Raw genomic sequence first — 18,220 nt, 5'->3', positions numbered from 1 at the left:
AGTCCCCGCTCCGCTCCTGAGTCCGTACCACATCCCGTGTGGGAGTGCTCGGGGCTGAGTCCCCGCTCCGCTCCTGAGTCCATACCACATCCCGTGTGGGGGTGCTCGGGGCTGAGTCCCCGCTCCGCGTACCACATCCCGTGTGGGGGTGCTCGGGGCTGAGTCCCCGCTCCGCGTACCACATCCCGTGTGGGGGTGCTCGGGGCTGAGTCCCCGCTCCGCGTACCACATCCCGTGTGGGGGTGCTCGGGGCTGAGTCCCCGCTCCACTCCTGAGTCCGTACCACATCCCGTGTGGGGGTGCTCGGGGCTGAGTCCCCGCTCCGCGTACCACATCCCGTGTGGGGGTGCCTGGGGCTGAGTCCCCGCTCCGCTCCTGAGTCCGTACCACATCCCGTGTAGGGGTGCTCGGGGCTGAGTCCCCGCTCCGCGTACCACATCCCGTGTGGGGGTGCTCGGGGCCGAGTCCCCGCTCCGCTCCTGAGTCCGTACCACATCCCGTGTGGGGGTGCTCGGGGCTGAGTCCCCGCTCCGCGTACCACATCCCGTGTGGGGGTGCTCGGGGCTGAGTCCCCGCTCCGCTCCTGAGTCCGTACCACATCCCGTGTGGGGGTGCTCGGGGCTGAGTCCCCGCTCCGCGTACCACATCCCGTGTGGGGGTGCTCGGGGCTGAGTCCCTGCTCCGCGTACCACATCCCGTGTGGGGGTGCTCGGGGCTGAGTCCCCGCTCCGCGTACCACATCCCGTGTGGGGGTGCTCGGGGCTGAGTCCCCGCTCCGCTCCTGAGTCCGTACCACATCCCGTGTGGGGGTGCTCGGGGCCGAGTCCCCGCTCCGCGTAGCACATCCCGTGTGGGGGTGCTCGGGGCTGAGTCCCCGCTCTGCTCCTGAGTCCAGCTGCCTGCTGATGCACACCTTGGGAGGCAGCAGGTGGTGGCTCAAGTGGTTGGGTCCTTGCCGTCCACAAGGGAGACCTGGACTGTGTTCCAGGCTCCTGCCTTTGGCCTGGCACATCCTCTGCTATTGCAGGCACGTCGGGGAGTGAACCAGCAGATGGGAGCTCTCTCTATCTCTTCATCTTTCAAATAAAATAAAAGATCAATAAGTAGAAATTTTAAAAAAATAATTTCCTCATTTGTACAGGAGGCTAATATGATTGCTGATCAGGTGAACTAACTATAACTAGTAGTATCCTCTGAATTCTGTAATTCTTACTCAACACAAAACATCATAGTATCCTTCTGTTTTGTGGCATCACATCGAGTAGCTGGAATTTGTGTTAGATCTTCTAAGTAAAGAGAATGGCTCTTGTGGGGCTGGCGCTGTGGCGCAGCAGGTTAATGCCCTGGTCTGGAGTGCCAGCATCCCATATGGCCACTGATTCTAGTGCTGGCTGCTCCTCTTCCGATCCAGTTCTCTGCTATGGCCCTGTACCTGCGTGGGAGACCCGGAGGAAGCTCCTAGCTCCTGGCTTTGGATCGGTGCAGCTCCAGCTGTTGCGGCCAATTGGGGAGTGAACTATCAAATGGAGGACCTTACTCTCTCTCTGCCTCTCCTCTCTCTTTGTAACTCTGCCTTTCATATAAATAAATAAATCTTTTTAAAAAAAAAAAAAAAAAGAAAAAGGCTCTTGCAACCTCTTCCTTCCTTGGAAGCCCTGAAGGGGCCTGTGCTTGGGGGCGGCACAGTCTTGTGCCAGGGGCGCAGGATCTTAGGGCAGAGTAGAGTTGCAGTGACCGGGCTTCTCCACCAGGGGCAGCCCCTGCGTGTGCCTGGTGCCTGGTGCTGGCCTTTTCTGTTGGAACTTGCCTGGGCAGCGCGAGGCCATCCGTATCAGCGTTTGAGGAGATGTGTGTTTCTCACAGGCTGGGTCTCCTTAATGGCGGAAGCGCTGAAGTCCCACCACATAATGGAGGCCTCTCACGCTGCCAGGACCCTGGCCAACCTGGACCGGGAAACCGTGCAGGAGAAGTACCAGGACGGCGTGTATGTGCTGCACCCCCAGTGTCGCACCAGGTGAGAAGCAGAGCAGAGCACCGCGTTGCCTTTGAGCGCGGAAACCAGCAGGGCCTACGTTTTTATTTACCTGTGCATAATTTCGATGAGTTAAGTTCCTAGAACTAAGTCAGAAACCTCACTGCGTGCAGCAGTTTGTCCAGATAACCTCAGAAGGGCTGGAGGTGGTTGTGAAATGGCGCTGGCTGAGCTAGCAGGGGTGTCACAGAAGGCCGCCCAGCGAGGTCGCATGCACTGTGTAGCCTGCCGCTCTGGAGCTTTGCGATGCGTGCCGTCTTTGCTTGGATTGTAGGAGGCAGTCTGGGAAGGAGATGGGGACGTTGCTGTGTGCAGGCAACCAGACAAGCCTGGCCTGGAACTCAGGCCAGGAGAACATTGATGGTAGCCTGGAGGGAAGAGTCGATAAACTGTCTGGTGGGCCTTCCTAAGGTTGTTTCTGGTCACAGTTGCCAGTTGTATCATTGCGGAGGCTACAATGAAAAAAATTGCATATGCTTTAGACTTTCATAAGATACATAAAAATATCTTCAGGAACTTTTTAAAAATTTGAATGGATTGTTCTAACTTGTAAATATTAAAGTAATGTATTTCATAGATGTATTGAATAGTTGTGTATGTACTTTAGCTTACAACTGTACTGTTACTTTTCATATGTCATATCCAAAGAATATTTCTTTAAAATCTCATTAACACTAATTTCCTTAGTAAATTTTTGAAAATCTCTTTCCTGTAGAGTGACTTTGAAGCTGTATTTGCGTATTGCTATGTAGTGTCTTCAGTACTTGGCATCTCCTTGGGGGATTCTGTAGAGGGCAGCCTGAGCAGGGCGTCTGGCACTTGCCTGACCGGCACCCTCAGTTGTAGCCGGTCAGCCTGGCTAGACGCTGCTCCGTTTTCCTAGGGAGAGCAGTGAGTGTGCCCTGGGTGCGTCTTTGCCAGGACTCCTTCCAGGGCTCGTCAGCAAGCCCCTCCGTGGGTGTAGAGCCTGCCGTGTGAGGTTTTAGTTTGCATCGCCTAAAGCTGCTAGAGCGCCAGCCGCAGAGAATGCTGTATAGATCGTTGCCGTAGCAGTAATGCATTTATTCTGCTTCTTTTTAAAACTCTCTCCCCTGTCAGTCAGCCCATTAAAGCCGATGTCCTTTTTATTCATGGCCTTATGGGAGCAGCATTCAAAACCTGGCGCCAGCAGGACAGTGAGCGAGCCGTCACTGAAGAGGCTTTGGAGGATGAAGACAGGTACACAACATGCTGGCCCAAGGTAAGGCGCACGGCTCCCCAGGGCCCCGCACGACGCCCCCGGGCAGTGTGGCTGCCGCGGCCTCACCGGGGCTGGGATCTCTCCCTAGGGACGTCTGTAGTGTGTCCCCTAACCAGTCACGCTCGCTCGGCACCTGTGTTGTGTAAGAACACAAGATGGTGCACTTGCATTGTAATAACTAATTCCAGGGTATAATCACAGCTGGAAAGACTGTGAAGAAGTGGTTCTATCTGGCCTTTCTTTGGCATTATTCCTTCCCAAGAGCCTGAGGTGTGGCGGGAATGCCTTGAGTAGAGTTGGTCTAAGGCTCCCTGCGATTGGTGGCGCGTCCACATGTGGCTGGTTCGCGGCGCGGTGTCCGCGTGTGGCTGGTTCACAGTGCGGCGTCCGCGTGTGGCTGGTTCGCGGCGCGGCGTCTGTGTGGCTGGTTCGCCGTGCGGCATCCGCGTGTGGCTGGTTCGCCGTGCGGCGTCCGCGTGTGGCTGGTTCGTGGCGCGGCCGTCCGCGTGTGGCTGGTTCGCGGCGCGGCCGTCCGCGTGTGGCTGGTTCGCGGCGCGGCGTCCGCGTGTGGCTGGTTCGCAGTGCGGCCGTCCGCGTGTGGCTGGTTCGCAGTGCGGCCGTCCGCGTGTGGCTGGTTCGCCGTGCGGCGTCCGCGTGTGGCTGGTTCGCGGCGCGGCGTCCGCGTGTGGCTGGTTCGCGGTGCGGCCGTCCGTGTGTGGCTGGTTCGCAGTGCGGCCGTCCACGTGTGGCTGGTTCGCAGTGCGGCTCCCAAGTGGAAAGGCTTGCAGTGCTGTGTACTTCTTCCTGGGGCCCTGGGGCCCAGGGTCCACACTGTGACTGTTAGTGTGTGCGAGTCCGCAGGGGCAGATCTCACCATTGGACTGTTCCATCTGTCCTGAGGTCGGAGTGTCTGCCGCAGGCTTTCCGAACTCAGTTGGACTGAGACCCCAGAACAGACCTCGCTTTTGGCTATAGCAAAATAAGATCGAGAATATTCTCTTGACATCTTCAGTGGCCTTAGGGTGTATGTACTGACATCACAGTGTGGCCGGACACATAGAAAGGTAAAATCACACGTTGTTTTTGCTGTCACCTTTTTATTCCAAAGCCGTCTTCACCCAGTTGTCAGCAATGCAGGAGGCCTTCAGCTGTAAGTTTTGATCGCTAGGAAGTCACTGGGGTGGCGGCTGTTCACATGTGCCCTCACGTACCTTTTCTTTGGTTTAGACGTGGTTAGCGAGAGACTGCCCCGCTCTGCGCATCATATCCGTGGAGTACGACACCAGCCTCAGTGACTGGAGGGCCAGGTGCCCCACGGAGAGGTAAACTGAGAAGGGACACGGGCCCAGGCCACACACCAGTCCTCTTTGGATGCCACAGATGGGATTTTCTTACTAGCCTTTCTTCTCTTCCTTCTAGTGGGAATTAGCTCGAAATAAGCAGTGAGTGGGTAGAGGCCTAGAGACATTGTTGGGCTCAAGCCGGTTCATGTGCACTTGTCATAGTGAAGGACTGGATCCACAGCCACAGCTCCTGCCTTCTTTCTACCGGCAGTGAAAGCAGTGTTTTACCATTTGCGTTCCCATCACTGACTCACGGAAGCAGAGAGCCCAAAGCAGAGCAGTGGTGGCTCCTGCAGCCCTCGTGGGCCCCACGTGCTCATTGTGTACAGAGAACAGGGCAAGGGACCTGGGTTGTGCAGCCTTGGGCAAGTCATGTGACTGGTCTGGCGAGTTCCCTCTGCAGGCTACCGAGGGAGCTGGCCTAGTGTGCACCCTCAGACTGTGCCCCTGGCACAGAGCCCAGGCAGGTGGCCCTGAGGAGGGTCCCAGGCAAGGGAGTGAGAGCCTGCTCTCCCTCCAGCTTGCAGGACGTTGGTTTTGAAGGCAGGTGTCCACAGGTGCACAGGTGGAACCTCCAGACTAGACAGTTTGGAAGTTCCCTGTGAGTCTGAAGGTGACTTACTTTGAGCTCCCTGATTCTAGTAGCTTCCTACTATTCCTAAAAAATAAACTCACATGATGAAAGCTTGATGTTTGCAGCATAAACAGGGCTAAAGCTAGCGAAAACGGTAGCAGTCTTTCATGATACTTGTACTGTCAGGCCTTGGGATGAGAAAGGACGCGCACAACCCTGAACTGGGGCAGTCGGGCTGTAGGACTGCAGACACCACTAGAGGCTCAAACAGTGCTTGTGAGTGGATGCCAGTGCGTGGCCCAGTGCAGCCGTAGATGCCCCAGTGCTAACGTACCAGTGGAGAGAGCAGCTTCAGAAATCGAGCAGAGGTGGGGTGTTCCTAACTCCAAAATGGAGGACGTAGCAAATAAAAACGAGCACCACTGGGGGATCCGTGGCCTCCTGTCACGCCTGCCGCTCTTGTTTGTTCAGGAAGTCCATTGCGTTCAGAAGCAACGAACTTCTCAGGAAGCTCAGAGCTGCTGGTGTTGGAGATCGGCCAATGATCTGGATATCACACAGCATGGGAGGTAAGGCTGTCATCCCAAGGCCTGACAGCCTCTTTGCAACAGCACCGTCACAAGCGGCTTGTCCGCGATGCTGACCACCCTAAGCTTCCTGCATTCTCTCTATTTTACTTACTGGTGGTCCTCACCACCCTGAGTTAACGTTTTTGACTATGGCCAGGAGTTTGAAAATGACTACTCTCCTTCCATGCGTTTGTTTTTTCAAAGGGAACGACAGGTAACAAGCCATTCAGGAAGGGCATGGGTTTTCTTTTCTTTTCTTTTCTTTTCTTTTCTTTTCTTTTCTTGATATATTTTATTTGAAAGACAGAGTTACAGAGAGAGGTAGAGACAGAGAGAAAGGTTTCTGTCTGCTGGTTTACTCCTCAGATGGCCACAATGGCTGGAGCTGCACTGATCTGAAGCCAGGAGCCAGGAGCCTCCTCCGGGTCTCCCACATGGGTGCAGGGGCCCAAGGGCTTGGGATATCCTCTACTGCTATCCCAGGCCATAGCAGAGAGCTGGATTGGAAGAGGAGCAGCCAGGACTAGAACCGGCGCCCATATGGGATGCTGGCACTTCAGGCCAGGGCTTTAACCCGCTGAGCCACAGTGCCAGCCCCAAGGCATGGGTTTTCATTCACTGGCGATGAGTGGCTGTCAGCATGTCCCTCAGCCCGCTGCAAGCATCCTGCAGGGTTCGTGGCTGGCCCTGGGGTTCCCCTCTCTTCCTCCCTGGGCCTCTCCCTGCCCCGACTGCTGCTTCTCCCACCCCTCCATGCTCTCCTTACCCGCTTCTGCCTTGCAGACAGGCATCCTGTAACCTATCCAGAGGATAAGCTCAGGGTGCCAGAGCCAGGACTTTCTGCCGAGAGGCAGGGGGTGCAGCCCTCATGTGCTCAGATCCACTGTCCTCATCCGTGGAATCTGTGCTTCACTCTCAGTTCCACACCCATCGTGGGGATGGCAGAGGAGCGGCCTCCCAGCTGCATTTCCCACGAAAGCTGTGTGTTCCGTGGTAGCCAGTGTTTCCCACAGAGGGGGTTTTGTGTCGGTGCTATCCTGTGGGCACTAGTGCACTTCCTTGGTGGGCACCCAGCTGAGGATGCCTGGCATTCATCAGTGGGACTGTGGGTCCTGTGCCCGGCAGGTGCCTGCAGAACCTTAGCAGTCTGTGGGACTGTGCGACAGCGTCTGCAGGACCAGGAGGATCGTGTGGTCCTGCTTCTGGTGCTGGAGAACGGCCGCTTAAACTTTTTCAAAGAAAGCCTCTCTTTCTGTGTTTCTTGTTTTGCCTTTTTATTTTTCAAATTTATTTATTTGAAAGTCAGAGTTACACAGAGAAGGAGAGGCAGAGAGAGAGAGAGGGGTCCTCCATCTGCTGGTTCGCAAATGACTGCAATGGCCGGAGCTGCGCTGACCCGAAGCCAGGAGCCAGGATCTTCCTCCAGGTCCCCCATGCGGGTGCAGGGGCCCAAGGACCTGGGCCATTGTCTACTGCTTTCCTAGGCCATAGCAGAGAGCTGGATCAGAAGTGGGGCCCGGCAGCCAGGTCTCGAACCGGCATCCACATGGGATGCCGGCACTGCAGGCAGTGGCTTAACCTGCTACGCCACAGCACCGGCCTCTGTTTTGCCTTTTTGTTTGCTTTTTTAGAGCCACAGAGGGAAGGAGCTTAGCTAATGCATTGTTTCTTTCTTCTCTGTGGCCAGGTCTTCTTGTCAAGAAGATGCTGGTGGAAGCGTCCAAGAAGCCAGAAATGAGTACAGTCATAAACAACACGAGGGGCATGATTTTCTACAGCGTCCCCCACCACGGCTCACACTTGGCCGAGTACTCTGTGAACGTTCGCTACCTTCTCTTTCCCTCTCTGGAAGTCAAAGAACTCAGCAAGGGTAACGCTTTCTTTTTGTCTCGAAGGAAATTAAGGTTAACAGTGATGTGAGAGGAGACTTTACTGGGGGAGTTGTGATGAGTAAGTGTTTTCTCCCTGGAACACCTCTTAAACCGTGTTGAGCTCCCTGGCATGAGCCTTAATAGGCCCATCGTCTTTTTGCCATATGCGCCTTTGTTCTGCTTGCTGGAGATGTTCCTGGCTTGTACATAAAAGTTTTATTTATTTGAAAGGCAGAGTTACAGAAAGAGAGATCTTCCAGTGCTGGTTCACTCTCCAAATGGCCCCAGTGGCTGGGGTTGGGCCAGGCCCAAACTGGGAGCTTTGAACTCCATCCAGGTCTGCCACATGGGTGAGGGGCCCAAGCACTTGAGCTGTGCCCCATTGCTTTCCCAGGTGTGTTAACAGGGAGCTGGATCAGAAATGGAGCAGCTGGAACTTGAACTGGCGTACATAATGCCAGCGTTGTGGGCAGCCTAACCTGCTATACCACAACACCAGCTCCTTGATTTTCTATTTTAAAATTTCCACTGAATTTTAGTCAATTTTTATTATTTATTTTTAAACAGTGGTAACATGTATTAATATTTACAAAGACTGTGGTGCAGAATCGGTCACAGGGGCTCAGTTGTAAAGGAACAGGGCTTGATAGTAAACAGTGCTGCAGGGATGCCCAGACCCTCGGAACTCAAGGGACAACGTTTAAAAATGAACCCAAATTCACAATCAGAAGACCTCAGTGCCCTGTGTTAGCCCACTGAGAGCATCAACTCTTGAAATGACTCTAGTAAGAATCAGATCTTTTAGGCCGGCGCCGTGGCTTAACAGGCTAATCCTCCGCCTTGCGGCGCCGGCACACCGGGTTCTAGTCCCAGTTGGGGCACCGGATTCTATCCCGGTTGCCCCTCTTCCAGGCCAGCTCTCTGCTATGGCCCGGGAAGGCAGTGGAGGATGGCCCAAGTCCTTGGGCCCTGCACCCGCATGGGAGACCAGGAGAAGCACCTGGCTCCTGGCTTCGGATCAGCGAGATGCGCCGGCCGCAGCGGCCATTGGAGGGTGAACCAACGGCAAAAAGGAAGACCTTTCTCTCTGTCTCTCTCACTATCCACTCTGCCTGTCCAAAAAAAAAAAAAAAAAAAAAAAGATCTTTTGGCTGCTGGAACTCCAAACAGTCCTTATGTCTATGACATCTTCCAGAGAAAGTTCACCACAAGTGTGCCTGATGGGTGTCAGGACGGCCCCACGGTTGCTTTTCTCAAGCAGACAATTTTTATTTTTATTTATTTACTATTACCTAGAAACCTTTCATTTAAGGTACACAAACTTCATGCATTAAATATATGCAAATTACCCCTCCTTCTTCCTCCTCCCTCTCCTATTCCCATTCTTTTTTTTTTTTTTTTTTTTTGGACAGGCAGAGTGGACAGTGAGAGAGAGAGAGACAGAGAGAAAGGTCTTCCTTTTTGCCGTTGGTTCACCCTCCAATGGCCGCCGCGGTAGGCGCGCTGCGGCCGGCACACCGCGCTGATCCAGTGGCAGGAGCCAGTTGCTTCTCCTGGTCTCCCATGGGGTGCAGGGCCCAAGCACTTGGGCCATCCTCCACTGCACTCTCTGGCCACAGCAGAGAGCTGGCCTGGAAGAGGGGCAACCGGGACAGGATCGGTGCCCCGACTGGGACTAGAACCCTGTGTGCCGGCGCCGCAAGGCGGAGGATTAGCCTATTGAGCCGCAGCGCCGGCCCCCCCTTCTTATTTTTTACAAAGATCTATTTTCAATTAACTTTATCCTCATAAGATTAACCCTACACTAAGTAAAGAGTCAACAAATAGTGTGGGGGGAAAAATGACCTGTTCCTCAACAGTCAGGACAAGGGCTGTCCAAATCATCGCATCTCACAGTGTCAATTTCAGTTCTCTAGATTACCTCTTAGGTGTTCTCTTAGTTACAACTGATCAGGGAGAACACGGATTTGTCTTTGGGACTGGTTTATTTCACTGAGTGTAAAGGTTTCTAGTTGCATCCATTTTGTTGTAAACAGCAGGTGTAGTATTCCATGGTGTACATACACCATAATTTCTGTATCTGGTCTTCAGTTGATAGACATCTGGTTGATTCCATGTATTAGCTGTGGTGCATTGAGTGGGAATAAACGTGGGGGTACAGGTAACTTTCACATGCTGATTCCATTTCCCTTGGGTAAATTCCCATGAGTAGGACAGCTGGGTCATACAGCAGGTCTATATTCAGATTCTGAGATTTCTCCAGACTCTTCCACAGTGGCTACACCAGTTTACATTCCCAACAACAGTGGATTAGGGTAACTTTTTCCCCACATCCTCACCAGCATTTGTTGTTTGCTTATTTCTGTATGAAAGCCATTCTAACTTGGGTGAGGTGAAACCTCAATGTGGTTTTGATTTGCATTTCCCTGATGGCTGGTGATCCTGAGCATTTTGTCATGTGTCTGTTGGCCATTTGAATTTCCTCTTTTCAAAAATGGCTATTCAGATCCTTTGCCCTGTTCATTCAGGAGCTTGTTGTTCAATTTCTGCTGCTTTCTCAGGCACATTAGGGAGCTGGATTGGAAACAGAGCACCTGGATTGAACTGGGGGCCCATATGGGATGCCGGCACTGCAGGCTTTACCCGCTACGCTACAGTGCCAGCCTCTCTCCACTTTTTTAAAAACTATCTTCCCCTAGCCCAGAGCAGTAAGCTCCCTCCCTATTCTGCCATCTTGGAATCTCCCTGTAAACTTAAATTTCATTAAGTTATTCTTGTCTATTTGAAAGTGAGAAATGGATGGTGAGAGACCTCCTATCTTCTGTTTCACTCACCAAATGCTTTTAAGAACCAGGGCTGGGTTAGGCAGAAGCGAGGAGCTGGAAACTCCGACACAGTTTGAGCCATCACCTGCCGCCTCCCAGCGTGTCCATTAGCAGGAAACAAATCGGGAGTAGGGTTGGACTGGCATCCAGGCGTCCATGTGGTACAGCCCTCCAAACTAGCATCGTAACTGTGGAGCCAAACACGTGTCTGAATTTTCTTTCTTTGCCTTGTTCTTTGGTTGTTTTCTGCTCATGCTGTCCTCCTCTTGGGGTTGTGGCCCCATCATATTTCTCATCACCCGGAGGCTACTAATTAGAGGGTTTTTTTTTTTTTTTTAAACTTCTGTTTCCTTGTTTAGCTCTGCTGCTTTTGTGGTTGGCGTCTCTGTGAGCTTATGCTGTCTTTCCAGTCGGAGCTTCCTCTAACTTCTGCTGGCTTGTGGTCACCCTTGAGGGTGAGGGAAGGGGGGGACAGCACTGTGTGGTTATTCTGAGTGGGCTTGTTTGAGGGCTGCTGTGCTTAGGGTGGAGTGGGATGGCAGCCATCACGCAGGGAGAGCCCCGCAGTCCCACACACTGAACTGCCCTCGGTCCCTCTCTGGCCATCCAGAAACACCGTGAACCCCTCCCCCGGCGACTGTCCCCCCTGTTCTGAGCCGGGGTTATCCCTTCACTTGAATCTGCAGGGCTGCTTAGCAGGGGGAGAGAAGAAACGTGTACTCCAGCCACCACCTTGCTTTCCTCTCCAAACTGGAAAGACTGGTTTTAAATTATGAATTAGGTGAACCGAACTTGTCACAATCTTGTTCTCCATGATTTTACAGATTCACCTGCACTTAAAACGCTACAGGATGACTTTCTGGAGTTTGCTAAAGACAAAAACTTCCAGGTGCTGAATTTTGTGGAAACCCTGCCGACCTACATCGGCAGCATGATTAAGCTGCACATCGTGCCCGTGGAGTCAGCAGGTACTCGCCTCGGTCATGGCCATTAGCTGCTAGTTGGTGGTTCCCAGCTTGTAAGTAGCCACATCAGCTTCCATTTCTGATTTCTCAGTTTTAGGAGATATTTGGATGGGAAACAATGAAGTAGAATCTTGTGCTACCCTGGGGCTGAGGGAAATGTCCGGGGCCTGCTGCTGTGGTGTGGGCCCCTTTCTGGTGGAGCCCGAATCTGAACTCACTCTCCAGCCTCTGTTTGCAGAGCAGATAACCTCTCCATTTCACTACCAGAATGCCCTCCCAACCTGGCCACCTCCCTGCTTGCTTGTTATCTCTGCTCCCCCTCCTCCGGTCGCCTCGGGGGCTACAGCACTCAGCCAGATGCTCCCTCAATCTGCAGGCTGAGAAGTAGCGTCCTGTTGCAGAACCTTGATCGGGGAGGAGTCACTTGGCATTAAAGGCCATGAGGAGTGGAGAGAAGAGCAGCCACAAGTTTTGCTTACAGGACTTTGGGGGACTTGAGACAAAGACACAGTTCTATCCCGGGCCAGCTGCCTAAGCGGCAGAGCCTTGCTTGGCCTCTGTCTGCCCCCTTCTTCCACGTCACCTGGTTACCACCTGCACGCCTCACCCCGGGGGCTTCCCTGGCCCCACCATCACTTCCCTCCGTGTGTTAGGGTAGACTGAGCCCTTCTGAGGCTCTCAAGCCCTGGATCAGTTTCCCCCGGAGGCCATTTGGAGGCTTTAGGTACGGAGTGAATCCCGCACGTGGGACATCCCTCGTCTTGTCATCAGGACGCGGGATCTCGGTAGGACGTCTGTAATGTGCCTCAGTGGGACAGTAGCAGTAACCTGCAGGTGCCAGGAGGTTTGGAAGCTGCCACTGCTCAGGCTCTGCTCGCTCTGCTCACTGCTCCGTTAGGAGTAGTTCTGCAGGCCAGAACGCGGATCGAGAACTGGTGACAGGCCTGCAGTTCTGACTGTGCTGAGAAGCTGCTCTCCCATGATAAGCTACAAACTGGGCGCCCCTTTGTTGAGCCCCAGATCCCAAGCAAATCAGCATGGGGAGCCACCCACTTACCCTCCTCAAATAGTGCCTGGGGGGCACTTAGACTTACTGGCGTGTGTGTGTGTTTTCAGACTTAGGCATCGGAGATGTGATTCCCGTGGACGTTAACCACCTGAACATCTGTAAGCCGAAGAGAAAGGACGCTTTTTTGTACCAACGCACTTTACAGTTCATCCGTGAAACTTTAGCCAAAGACCTTGAAAACTGAGCGCTGCCCTCGGCCGTCTTTAACGTGAATACAGTGCCAGAACCCTGGTGTTGTCTTTGTCTTTAAGCTCTCAGCAGGCACGCGGTCAGCGTGGCATCTATGTGGTGTGGAGAGTGTGGCAGACCACGGGGCATCGGTCGCCGCAGCGCGGTCTGGCACCAGTGCCGAAGTGGCACTCGGAAGGCCTCGGTCGGGCTCTTGTGACTTAAAGAAGCCTACCGGGTGCCCCTGTATGGTTGGCAGTGCTGTGGGCAGAGTGCCCTTTGCCATCTGTGACTGTCCCAGCTCATCTGGTGGGAACACTGGCGGGTTCTGGAGGGGCAGCACTGGCGGCTGAACTTGAAGCACGCCATTGGAGAGCACCTGCACTGGAGACGGAACGAGAACGTAGAAGACGGCCATGTGCCGGGTTCCCGTATGCTGTAAAGTTTTAAACTTTTGTCCTTAGCTTTCAGGTAAACCCTTGCCTGAGGCGTCCTGGTTGCGAGGCTGCTGTCACGCAGGGCCAGCTCCTGGTGTGTTTATGTTTTCACGATGCTGAGAGCAAGCCTGTAAAATGCCATTCTAGCTTACAGTGATTCTTCCCGGAGTGCGGTACCTCTGCTTGTCCTGGGCAAGGACGAAGTAGCTCATCCACTGCTGCTCACAGGATGGGAGAAACCGTTCTCAGCCACAGGCTACAGCAGCAGCACTCAGTACCAGGATTCTCTTTGCCTAAGGGCTGTCTTGCTTGCTTGTTTATGTGGAAATGGTATTAATTGACCTCTAGCGTGTGAGAAACAGGACATCATGTTGATGGACTTTTTCTTTGAATAGCATTACTGAGATATAATGACATATCATAAAATTTATCCTTATAAAATGTAAAGATTTGTAGTATCTTCACAGAGCTGTGCAACTATTACCACTAACTCCAGAACGTGTCATCATCCCCGGAAAGCCCTGTATCTGTGCACAGTCATTTCCCACTTCCTCTTTCCCCAGGCATTAGCAAACTAATCTTTCTCTGTGGAGTTGCCTCTTGTGGAAGTTTGATATCAAAGGAATCAAATCATGTATTTCTTGCCTTGTCTGCTTCCCTTTCTCTTAGCATAATATTTCATATACATACAGCTTCTGTCAGGACTTCTTATTATGGCTAAAAATATTCTGTTGTGTGGTTCACCACATTTGTTTATCCATGTATCAGTTGAGGGACATCTAGATTCTTACTCTTTTGGCTGTTATGAATAGTACTGTACAGTTATTCCTGTACAGGTTTTTTGGTAGCCAGATGTTTTAGCTCTCCTAGGTGGACACTAGGATTGGAGCTGCTGGACATAGAGTAAGTCTGAGCTTATTAACCTTTCACAGCTTGTATAGAAGGGATGGTCCGAGCCAAAACCAGGGCCCTCGCTGTGACTTCATGAGCGCCTGACTGATTCGTCTTGTGATGTAAATGCAGCCAATATGACTACACCTGGCATCAGTCCAGGGCCAGCTACTGGGATGACAACGGGAGGAGGGACAGCAGGGTTTGGTGCATTTTCTTATTCTGTTTTCGAAGAACCATGGCAGATAAGCCATAGTCAGAACAATTACTCCTTAACTTACAAGAATGGAATGAAACCTCGTTAATTAAAATCTCAGTATCTATTAGCTGTGCTTGAGCAGTAAGATCTGGGAGCGAGATCGAATCCCTGTGCTTTCCAGGAAACCACTTTGCGTTTCTTTTTATTCTGTGAATTGGAGAGGCCCCCTCTGGTTGTCAGGCTGCTGGGTCTAGATAAAGTTTATTACACACAAGTGAGGTGAAAAGAAATGGCAGGGCCCTTAAGCAGCAGGAAAGCAAAGCAAGTGTACAGTGAGGGATAATGGGAACATAATCCCTGAACAACTACATCAAGAGAGAGAGACAGAAAGGAACCGAAACCAAACTGGCACATTGCAGACACAACACGCTAAGGAAGATGGGTGAAAACCCCGTGAGTCGCAGGATGGCTTGCTGGGTGCAGAACCGCAGTGCCTGACAGAGAGAGAGATGATGATTATCTGGAAGATACTGGGCAAGAGGTTATCATTCAGCTGTAAAGACTTCTCAACCTGAATTCAGGGAACAGGGCTAAGTTTTTCTCACAGATTGACTTGTTGGTTAAATCCAGGCACACACAAAAAAAATTCATTAGAGAATAGAATAGAAATGGTGCTACACTTTAAAATGCAAACAGAAACCCTAAACACTGTTAGGAAACAGTAATGTTGGAAAGAGCTAATTGTGCTCAGCTGAATTGCTCTTGAAATGGGCTCCAAGGAAATAAAGCAACATGCTGATGCCTGTGAGAACATAATCTAGTAATCTGTCCTTTATCTTCTTAGCTTAATTTTAATTATGCTGAACAATTATAAGATGTAGTATATACCAGTCATCTGTACTGTACATATAAAGATTTCTAGACTAAAACACTGATATCTGGGAGAATGTTTAACTTTCATTGAATTATATTCTTAATTTTCATGCATATTTGTTACCTTGATATGCAATTTAATCTAAAAATGACTCCACAGAATCAAAATCCAAATCATAGCCAACTGTGTTCATTGATAAAGTATTACAGCATAAGCTGGAGTGTATCTTAGAACAAACTTTAAGATTCCTTTTTCACTAATATTTTAACAGGGTGCTTTCTGTTTTCATTCATAGGCTAGATACTTTGAGGATAACTGAAAAATCTAAATGAAATTTTTTGAGTGTTCAAAGGGCTAATAAGAAAAGAATTAGTGACCCCAAAAATGTAGGAAAAGGCAGTAAAACAAAACAGACCAGCAAAGGTGCTTTTGCTCGAGGCAGGGTTTCCACTAGCATATTTGGCAGCTCCTGCCTGCAGTTACCCTTCTCCAAAAAAGTACCCCTGTGGGCAGTTTGTAAGAAGGCCTTTCTTTTGGCAGCACAGAGCAGGGCGTGTCCTGAGCCATCGCTGCCTCAGCTGGGCGTTTTCCTGGAAGGTCTCATTTGTGGGTCATCTGCAGAGCCGGAAAAAACAGAAATGCAGCTGCCAACCTGGCAGATTCCCAAGGTGAAGGGGTCAGAAGTCAAAGTGCAGGGCCTGCCACGTAGTCTGATAACCCCATACATTAAGTTGAGACTCCAGGGACTACACATGCAAAACAAGAGGTGACCCAGAAGGAAGCATCCCTCCGGAACGCTGGGCGATCCCGGGAATCTCAGCCCACACTGAATTAACAAGACCCCAGGCATTTGACAGAACAGAGGAGGAAGATTATTGCAAATAGATTTCCTGTGCTCTCCGTGGACGGGGAGGCTCTGCACCCTGTGACTGGGAATTCTGTTACTGCACGACAGGGCGTGGGGTGTAGCTTGGTCTCCGGGCAATCACTGTGCCTGGCATCAGAGGCTCAGAGTTCTCTGACTGCCTGAGATGCATCATTGCAGAAGGTTCCCTGCTCACACTGCGGACCACACAGATCCTCTGGTTCATACACCTACATGGGTGGGGGTAGTGCCCACTGTGGGCTAATCCCAGGCATTGATCACCTTGGAAAAGAGGTGAGGTGATTACCCCAACAGGGATGACACCCTCCCCCCCCCCCATGACAATACAGGAGATCTGCCGTGCCCAACTTAGGTGTCATCCTGGAGTCTCACCCCACTGGTGAGCACTGACCAGAGCTCCCTGGTCCCACCCAGCACACGATTCTGGATATTCACCAAAGGAGCAGACACTCCATTGAACCACAGAGGCACAGCCCCAAAGACAAAACTCATCAGAGAAAACCAACAGGTGTTTCCACAAATGCCTAAAAATACATACACAAATATGAGGAACAAGAGTAAGACAACGTGACTCCCAAAAAGGAATACAAAACTTCAATATTAGAACGTGAAGATGAAGGACTGGTGCTGTGGCTTAGAGGGTTAAGCCGCTGCCTGTGGTGCCAGCATCCCAAACGGGTGCTGGTTTGAGTCCCAGGTGCTCTAATTCAGCTCTCTGCTAATGGCCTGGGGAAGCAATGGAAGATTGCCCACGTATTTGGGCCCCTGCACCTGTGCAAGAAACCCAGAAGAAGCTCCTGGCTCTTGGCTCCTGGCTTTGGATTGAGCTTAACTCTGGCCATTGTGTCCATTTGGTGAGTGAACCAATGAATAGGAGACCTTTCTCTATGTCTCTCCCTCTCCTCTTTAACTGTGCCTCTCAAATAAATAAATAAAATCTTAACAAGTGAAGATGGACTAAAGCCTGAAAAGGAATTCAAAAGAATGACCATAATATTACTCAGAAACACAGAGAAACAAATTCATGAGATAAGAAATCCATATACAATATGGATAAAAATTTTGCCAAGAAATTGAGATAGTGAAGAGAAATCAAGCTAGAATATTAGAAATGAAGAACTCAATATGTCAACTACAAAAAAGCCTCAACAACAAGCTTGGTGAGGCAGAAGAGAATATCTGAGCTAGAAGACAAATCCTTGGAAATAGGAAAAAAATTAGAAAAACTGAAAATAGTGTTCAAGATTTATTGGATACTATTATACAATCAAATATACATGTTTTAGGAGTTCCTGAAAGCATGGAAAGAGATAAGGCCTATTCAGCAAACTAACAGCAGAAAACTTCCCTAATTTGGAGAAAGGGACATCCAAGAACAGGAAGCACATTGAATTCCTCATAGACACAATTAGAAAGATCTTCATTGCAGGGTCTTAGTCCACCCAAACAAGGATGGACTGGGTCCAAAGAAAGGTAAGTGCGCCGCTCGCCCGTTCCCCAGCCTCCCGATCCGGGAGACAAATGCAGCGTGGAGTTAAGCAAGCAAGAACTCGGTTTATTGCACGTGTAGCAAAGCCTTTTAAAGCACAAGACCACAGGATTACTGGGGCAGGGCATAAGGACCAACCAATTACTTAAAAGGTCATTTTACAGGATGACTTTTTACAGGACCAGCCATATGTCTGTACACTCATCATCAGTTGTCACTTCCCCTGATGCTGCACAGCCAATCAGCTTTGGTGGTAAACGGCTTTGGGTACCACCCACCTTACTTCCTTTGGGCGCCATCTTTGAATTGCCACGTGTGCCTAATTTCCCCATTCTTCATCATGACATTATAGTCAAACTCTAAATAATAAAACATAGAGTGTAAAATGGGCATGAGAGAAATGCCAGATTACTTTCAGAGGATCCCAAATTAGGCTAATAGCTGATTTTTCATTAGAAACCCTGCAGGCTATGAGAGAATGGAAAGATATAGTCCAAGTCCTAAAAGAAAGAAAACCCAGAATACACAGCAAAGCTCTCAATTATAAATGAAGGTGAAATAAAGATCCACCAAACAGACAAATTGAAAGAATTTATCACCATTTACCCAGCCTTACAAATGATTTTTTTTTAAGATTTATTTTATTTATTTGAAAGAGTTACAGAGAGAGGTAAAGACAGAGAGAGAGGGCTTCCCATCCACTGATTCACTCCCCAGATGGCCGCAATGGCTGGAGCTGCACCAATCCACAGCCAGGAGCCAGGAGCCTCCCCCAGATCTCCCATGTG

The 18,220-nt window shown here is 50.8% G+C and overlaps 1 protein-coding gene across 3 annotated transcripts in view; it reads left to right on the top strand.

The window, feature by feature from the left end:
* Positions 1-15,116, top strand: part of SERAC1 (serine active site containing 1) — a 59,820-nt gene extending 44,704 nt beyond the window's left edge. For 2 of the 3 annotated variants that reach the window (XM_062186983.1, XM_062186985.1), the window contains 7 exons: positions 1,864-2,014; positions 3,131-3,272; positions 4,500-4,594; positions 5,661-5,758; positions 7,446-7,628; positions 11,279-11,422; positions 12,536-15,115. In XM_062186983.1, the coding sequence (XP_062042967.1) occupies positions 1,864-2,014; positions 3,131-3,272; positions 4,500-4,594; positions 5,661-5,758; positions 7,446-7,628; positions 11,279-11,422; positions 12,536-12,672 (950 nt within the window). In that variant the 3' untranslated portion in view covers positions 12,673-15,115. Of the gene's footprint in view, positions 1-1,863; positions 2,015-3,130; positions 3,273-4,499; positions 4,595-5,660; positions 5,759-7,445; positions 7,629-11,278; positions 11,423-12,535 lie in introns of all 3 variants that reach the window. The other variant, XM_062186984.1, reaches the window with a different exon arrangement.
* The last annotated feature ends 3,104 nt before the right edge of the window (positions 15,117-18,220 follow it).

This window comes from Lepus europaeus, chromosome 3 (assembly GCF_033115175.1).
Source record: "Lepus europaeus isolate LE1 chromosome 3, mLepTim1.pri, whole genome shotgun sequence".
Classification (NCBI taxonomy): domain Eukaryota; kingdom Metazoa; phylum Chordata; class Mammalia; order Lagomorpha; family Leporidae; genus Lepus; species Lepus europaeus.
This window is presented reverse-complemented; position numbering and strand designations above follow the sequence as displayed.